Source organism: Fukomys damarensis, unplaced genomic scaffold, assembly GCF_012274545.1.
Source record: "Fukomys damarensis isolate Sample0158 unplaced genomic scaffold, DMR_v1.0_HiC HiC_scaffold_19, whole genome shotgun sequence".
Lineage (NCBI taxonomy): Eukaryota > Metazoa > Chordata > Mammalia > Rodentia > Bathyergidae > Fukomys > Fukomys damarensis.
Genome location: NW_022900931.1, coordinates 64,441,736 through 64,448,345, shown reverse-complemented (window position 1 = coordinate 64,448,345; position 6,610 = coordinate 64,441,736). Strand labels below are relative to the sequence as shown.

At 57.6% G+C, this 6,610-nt stretch overlaps 2 protein-coding genes across 3 annotated transcripts in view; both read left to right on the top strand.

Annotated features, from left to right (window-relative positions):
- Nucleotides 1-114: 114 nt before the first annotated feature.
- Ca11 (carbonic anhydrase 11) lies at nt 115-5,615 on the top strand. Of its 2 annotated transcripts, none has more exons than XM_010640788.2 (9): nt 115-507; nt 589-663; nt 1,374-1,516; nt 3,550-3,735; nt 3,921-4,016; nt 4,146-4,218; nt 4,319-4,452; nt 4,624-4,789; nt 5,480-5,615. In XM_010640788.2, the coding sequence occupies exons 1-9, from the start codon at nt 456-458 to the stop codon at nt 5,503-5,505; spliced, it is 951 nt and encodes a 316-aa protein (XP_010639090.1). In that variant the 5' UTR covers nt 115-455; the 3' UTR covers nt 5,506-5,615. The 2 variants fall into 2 exon arrangements, with proteins under 2 accessions (XP_010639090.1, XP_010639089.1); XM_010640787.2 differs by having other exon boundaries at nt 122-507; nt 4,298-4,452.
- Nucleotides 5,616-6,079: 464 nt separating this feature from the next.
- The window catches only part of Dbp (D-box binding PAR bZIP transcription factor), a 5,929-nt gene continuing 5,398 nt past the window's right edge, over nt 6,080-6,610 (top strand). Inside the window, exons 1-2 of the mRNA XM_033766013.1 lie at nt 6,080-6,098; nt 6,461-6,578. Of these exons, the coding sequence (XP_033621904.1) occupies nt 6,080-6,098; nt 6,461-6,578 (137 nt within the window). The remainder of the gene's footprint in view (nt 6,099-6,460; nt 6,579-6,610) is intronic.

Here is a 6,610-nt window from a genome sequence, read left to right as displayed (position 1 = left end):
CCCGGGGCCCAGGCGCTACTGCTGCTTCGAGATCACCGCCCCCCTACATGAAAAAATTAAATAACAGGGGAGAGAAGGGAGGGCAGGAGGAGGGAGAGCCGGGAGCGCAGACGGAGCACTGGGAGGAGAAGCAGGCGGAGGCGCGGAAGAGGAGGAGGAGGAGGCGGAGGAGGCGGCGGGAGGAGGCCGTGCGAGCGAGGATGGAGACGCAGAGTTAGGCGGCTCAGCTTCATGCCGAGCCGGAGAGGGTGTGGGTTCGCAGCCAGGAGCCGGGGCAGGCGGAAAGGGGAGGACAGGAGGTGGGGGGAGTGCAGGGCTGAGTGCGGAGGGCAAGAGAGCCGCGTCCGGGGCTCGGACCCCGGTGGGGAGGAGGGGAGGCTGGGGTCCTGAGGGGCCAGGGTCCTGGGAGCTGAGGACACAGGGCACGGCGAGGGGTCACTCCGAGCCTCCCGGGGATGCGGGGCGCCCCTCGAGCGCTGGTCCTATGGGCCGCACTGGGGGCGGCAGGTAAGACCTGGGGTCCCGGCGGGAGCCTCACGGGTGGGGCGGCGGCGCCCAGCAGAGGGCTGTAGGCTCCTCTCTTCCCAGCGCACATCGGACCCGCGCCTGACCCGGAGGACTGGTGGAGCTACAAGGATAATCTCCAGGGAAACTTCGTGCCAGGTGCAGTCAGGGCGGGGACCCAGGAGTCGCCCCCCCATTCCCCGCCACCAGGGACCTCCTTCACACTTCGGAGTCTGGGTCCCCAGCCCCCTCCTGCTCCCAGGACCGGGAGTGCCAGCCCTTCTTCCCTCCCTCGGGAGTGGGGCCCAGCCTCTGAACCCCGGAGGCTCACCACGGGACATTATACATGCGCATTTCAAGTAGTGAGTGGGAGTGAGCGGAAGGAAAGAGTGTGGGGGTGGAAAGCATGCGTGTGTGTGCAGGGAGGGGCGGGACCAGGCTCCTGCTGGGAACCAGGAGCGGGTGGCCTGGTCCCCCTAGCCTTTTCTAGCTATCTTTCAATTCCTCACCCCAATCAATACATTGACGATCCAGCTGTGGGACAAGGGAGACTGGAAGAACTACAACTCCCATAGGGCCACGGGGGCAGGCGGGCAGTGCTTGAATAGGCTGCAGCCCTGAAGCCTGCCGGGAGTCGTAGTTCCTCCCGCAATAACTGTTAAAGGTGGGTCGATGGAAGAGAGAGGATTGGAGGTGTTAGAGGGTCTTGAGAAACTATTCCAAGGGTCTTCTAGGAGACAGGATCCATAGCCCAGACCTTCCTCCCTCAGACCCAGGAGTCTGGACCACATCCCACCCAGCAGCTCTCTGGACTGGGCACCAGCTCCAGTTTCTGACTCTCTTTCTCCTGCCCCCAACACCACCCCCAGGGCCTCCGTTCTGGGGCCTGGTGAACGCAGCCTGGAGTCTGTGTGCTGTAGGGAAGCGGCAGAGCCCCGTGGATGTGGAGCTGAAGAGGATCCTTTATGACCCCTTCCTGCCCCCACTGAGGCTCAGCACAGGAGGAGAGAAGGTAAGGGGTCTGGGGGAGGAGTTATGGGATCCACTGAGAGCAGTTGAGTGGATGTGGGGTGATGAAACAGCCTTGGGGAGGAGGGGGTACCTACTGAGTGGGGAGAAGACTTCTTTTTATCCTCTAAAGCAGATCCTGTGTTCTTCCCTTCCCAAACATGGCTCCCGAGTCTTCCCATCTCTGTAGAAGCAAAGAAAAACAGCACATTTCCTGTGGCAGGCACTTTTAAAACATTGACAAATCCTTAGTCCTCACAAAAAGCCCATGAAATAGGTGCTGTTATTCTTATTTTATGGATGCAGACACTGAGGCACAGAGAAGTTAAGCTACTACCTAGAGTCACAAACCCAGGGTGTCATCGTTGAGATTTGAACCAGGAGCTGTGATCCCAGAGTCCGTGCTGGAACCCACTTTGCAAAACCCTTCCATCCTTCCATCCTTCCTTCCATCCTTCCATCCTTCCTTCCTTTCTGTTCCATGACAGACTCACTAAGTTACAAAGCTGCTCAGGTGGGAATATAATTTGAGATCCTCCTACCCCGGCCTCCCACAGTGCACAGGTGTGCACCACCATGCCTGGCTCAATATCATTTCTTTTTCTTTCTTTCTTTTTATTCGTACTGGGGATCGAACTCGGGTCCTTGTGCTTTCAAAGGCAGGCAGCGGAACCAGTGAGCTAAATCCCCAGCTCAATACCATTTCTTATAAGCGCCACCACACAGTCCACATAGCTGAACCCCTAAAGCTTCAGAGCCCTCCCCATGCCATCCCCTCCTTCCTGTCCCATTTCCACCTGTGTTCTTTCCAGGCTCACTGCTCAGTATCCCCGGAATCCTTTTCACTTCTCACCCCGGGCTGGACATCTCCCACCCCCTGGGACTGATTCTGCAGCCCTTCACTACCTGTTTCTGTGCTTCCTGCAATCCGTTCTCCACCCAACAGCTACCGGCCAGGTTACAGCACCCTCCTGCTCAAAACCCTGCAGCAGGATGAGGAACCCTAACTGATACCTAATTAGTACTTACTATATGCTTGGCACTCTGCCACATGCAAGCCATGCACAATTGTCAATGTTCTGTTACTGGGCATGGAACTTTTATGTGCCGGGCAAGTGTCCCACCACTGAGCTACACACCACTCCCTATTTAGTTTAGTGAATAAAAATACACCTGTAATCCCAGCACTTGAGAGGCTGAAGCAGGGTCTCCACAGTGAGTTCAAGGCCAGCCTGAACTACAGCCAGACTGTGTCTCAAGAAACAAAAACAAACACATGAACAAAAAACCCAAAACAAAAAAACACCATCATTGCCCACGAGGCCCTGCACCATCTGGCTTCCGGTGCCAGTCTCTCTTCTGTTGCCCAGGCTCCATCCAGTCCCACTGGTATCTTTGCTGTCAGTAAAACAGTCCACCGCAGACCCTTGCTGTCCCTCTTCCCAAAATGCCCTTCTCCTGCCCTTTTGCACTGAGCCTCCGCTTGTCCTGCAGGTGTCCAACCCAATGTCCCCATCCTCAGAGAAGCCTCTCTGGACTCTTCCCCAGTTCAAGCCAGGGTCCTCATTACACTTTCCCAGAGCCCCCAGTTTCTCCCAGCATGAGCACAGCATGTAGTTAATTTAAGCAGTAACAGCCAGCTCGATGGTTCACGCATGATATCCGGACACTAAGGGAGCCTGAAGTAAGAGGATCAGGAATTTGAGTACCACCTCAGCAACTTAGTGAGAACCTGTCTCAAAATGAAAAATAAAAAGGGCTGGGTATGTAACTCAGTGTGAAGGCTCTGGGTTCAATCTTGAGGACGGGGGTGGGGGTGCAGTTACTTTGTGGTTCACTATTTATTGCCTGTCTCTCCCTTGTCCTCATTCATTGCTCTGTGCCCTGACATCCACGGCATACAGTAGGAGCTCAAAAAATACAGTGCCCAGAGAGGGGGTCCTGCTCCAAGTCCACTCAATGATGAGCTCTGCGAATGGAGATGGGGGCAGGAAAGACCTCTCTGTGCTTCCCTGACCACTTCTGCCTCTCTCACAGCTCCGGGGAACACTGTACAACACTGGCCGCCACGTCTCCTTCCTGCCTGCACCCCGGCCCGTAGTCAATGTGTCTGGAGGCCCCCTCCTTTACAGCCACCGACTCAGCGAACTTCGGCTGCTGTTTGGAGCTCGAGATGGAGCCGGCTCTGAACACCAGATCAACCATCGGGGCTTCTCTGCTGAGGTGGTGGCCACTGACCTCTTCCCTGTGACCCTTCACCCTGAGTCACCCCAACTCCTCCCACCTCATCTGCTAAATGCCTCACCCCACCCTCCTAAGCATGCACCTTCAACCTGACCCCAAAATCTGGGGTCCTCCTCTCTTTCCCTTCTGCTGGCGGACCCCCAACGCTGCGCCCCCTCCCCCAGGTGCAGCTCATTCACTTCAACCAGGAACTCTTCGGGAATCTCAGCTCGGCCTCCCGCGGGCCCAATGGTCTCGCCATTCTCAGCCTCTTTGTTAACGTGAGCAGAGGCAGGAAGGGCACCTGGAATCGGGGTCTGCCGGAAGAGGGAGGTTGGATCCTCAAGGGGGGTTGGGTTGTGGGCTTGGACTCTAGGGCTCCTGCCTCCTCACCTCCAACCCCCACGCAGGTGGCCGGTAACTCAAACCCTTTCCTCAGTCGCCTCCTCAACCGAGACACCATTACCCGCATCTCCTACAAGAGTAAGTGCTGAAGGGTTGGTAGCGTCGTGCGGGAGCCAGGAGAGGCACCCCTCTTCCCTCTGGCCTGATATTCCCGCAGATGACGCCTATTTTCTTCAAGACCTGAGCCTGGAGCTCCTGTTCCCCGAATCCTTTGGCTTCATCACCTACCAGGGCTCTCTCAGCACCCCACCCTGCTCAGAGACTGTCACCTGGATCCTCATTGACCGACCCCTCAACATCACCTCTCTCCAGGTGAACCTCTGTCTGCACCCCCACCCCCACTCCTGGAGACCCCTGGCTTCCCTGACCCTCCCTCTCCCCGGACTGGAAATCCAAGGTTAGAGTTCAGCCAATCTGCGGGTGGGCGGGGCCGACAATGCTCCGCCTACTCACAGCCCCTTTCCCACGCCCCTCCCACGGCAGATGCATTCCCTAAGACTCCTGAGCCAGAATCCTCCATCCCAGATCTTCCAGAGTCTCAGCGGGAACGCCCGGCCCTTGCAGCCTTTGGCCCATAGGGCCTTGAGGGGCAACAGGGACCCCCGGCACCCCGAGAGGCGCTGCCGAGGCCCCAACTACCGCCTGCATGGTATGGCCCAGTCTGCAGCCCCTCCACGTCCTGGTCCAATCTGCTTCTGTGTCTCCCCACGGCGTCTCCAAAAGATCCAGTCCTCCCTTCTGTGTGGCCTAGCCCGAGCGCTCACTCTGTCCCCCTCAGAGTCAAAGTGGTACAGTCCACCTCCAGCCAAGACCATTTCCTCTTTACTGCTTTGCTTGGTATATAACCCGAGCCTAGCTTCCTTGTGGTACAAGTACTGTACCTACGGGTCCGTGCCTTGCGTTACTGTGACTTTCCCATATGGCACAATCCAGATCCCTTCCCTGTTTCCATGGTACAATCCTATATTGCCCCACGGCCTGACAGCCCCCCATTCAGAATCCAAATGGTACGACCCCTTTCCCTATTACCTCCCGTGGTTCAACCCAGACTGCTAAGGACTCAACATGGTACAGCCCAGAGCCCCATTCCCCGTGAATATCTCCACGTAGTTTAGCTTAATGCCGATCGGGACGTCCCTATTCCACCTTCCCGCTGCCCCTCCCCATGGTTTGTTCCAGCTCGACATTCCCCCCAGCTTCTCAGCTTGGTACGTTCCGGCTCCCCCCCTCGCAGCACCCCCTCCCCGTGATAGGGCCCTGCGCGATGCCGCCCCCTTCTGCACGTTCCCTGCTCCGCCCACTCAAGGCTGTCGCCCCCAGCCGGCGTCTTCTCTTTCAGTGGACGGTGCCCCCCAGGGTCGCTGAGGTTCCCCGTCGAGGACTGCGCCGCCCATCTCAACCCTGTCTACAAGGGGAGGGGAGTCACCCCAAAAACAAAGCTATTAAAGAGACAGAATACTTCCTGTTTCTCAGTGGTCTGATTCTAAGTCTCGACGAGGAGATATTTGGGTATTAAAGAGTAGCTTTCTTCCCGAAACCAATCTGCCTCTTCTTAGGCCTCAGCCATTTGGTGTTTTGGCTTTTTGCTTCCTACAACAATCTTTGCTAAAACAATCATTTGGATCAATGCTCCTTTAAAATGCACCTCTCCTCCCCCACCCCCTATCAGGCAGCACGCGCAGAGCCATGTGCTTATCTCTTCCGTCTGCCTCATTGGTCACAATTGGGTCACGGTCCCGCCCCGACCGCTGCCTCTCATTGGGCAAATGTAGGTCAGTGTCCCGCCCCCTTCCAAAGGCAAGACAACTTCACGAGCTCAGCCCCTCACGCGCCCTCCAGAGTTTGGCAGTTCCCGGGGCTCCATTGGCTGAAGGTCTCAAGTGGTCCAGAGGCGATTGGTCAATTCCGGTAGCCGGAGGGAGGCACGCGGCAGGGGTGCATGGCCAAGAAGGAGGGCGGTGCAGGGCCCAGGCGGACAGGGGCCGGGAGGAGGGGCGCTTGCTGTGGCGTCGGGTGTTTTGGTTTGCAATTTTTTTTTCCGCGAAAGAAGTTTGCTTTGGCCACGCCTCAAAGCGGCCGCCTCCTCCTCCCCCCTCCTCCGCCCCTCGGCGCACACCTCTCGGATGCTGATTGCAAAGCGCCTTCTGTTTCGAGAGCTGCGATTTTTGCAAGAGCCAGGCTCGCCCACCTTGCAAGAAGGAGCGCCTGTGTCCCCTTGCACACTCAGTTACAAAGAACCGGCCGCCTGATTTAGTCACCCACTCGCCCAGACTGTATGATCTCCCGGGACCCTCTTGACTCGCACGTTTCTGCATCAAAGACCGCAAATCCCTGGCGCTCCTAGGATTTGCAGCGTTCTGGATATTGGAGCCTTGCAACTACGCGCGCCCGACCCCGGGCAGACACTCGCCCGAGCCTCGGGAGCGTGCCGGTGCCTGGCGAGCCAGCCCTTCGCCTCTCCATGAGCCCA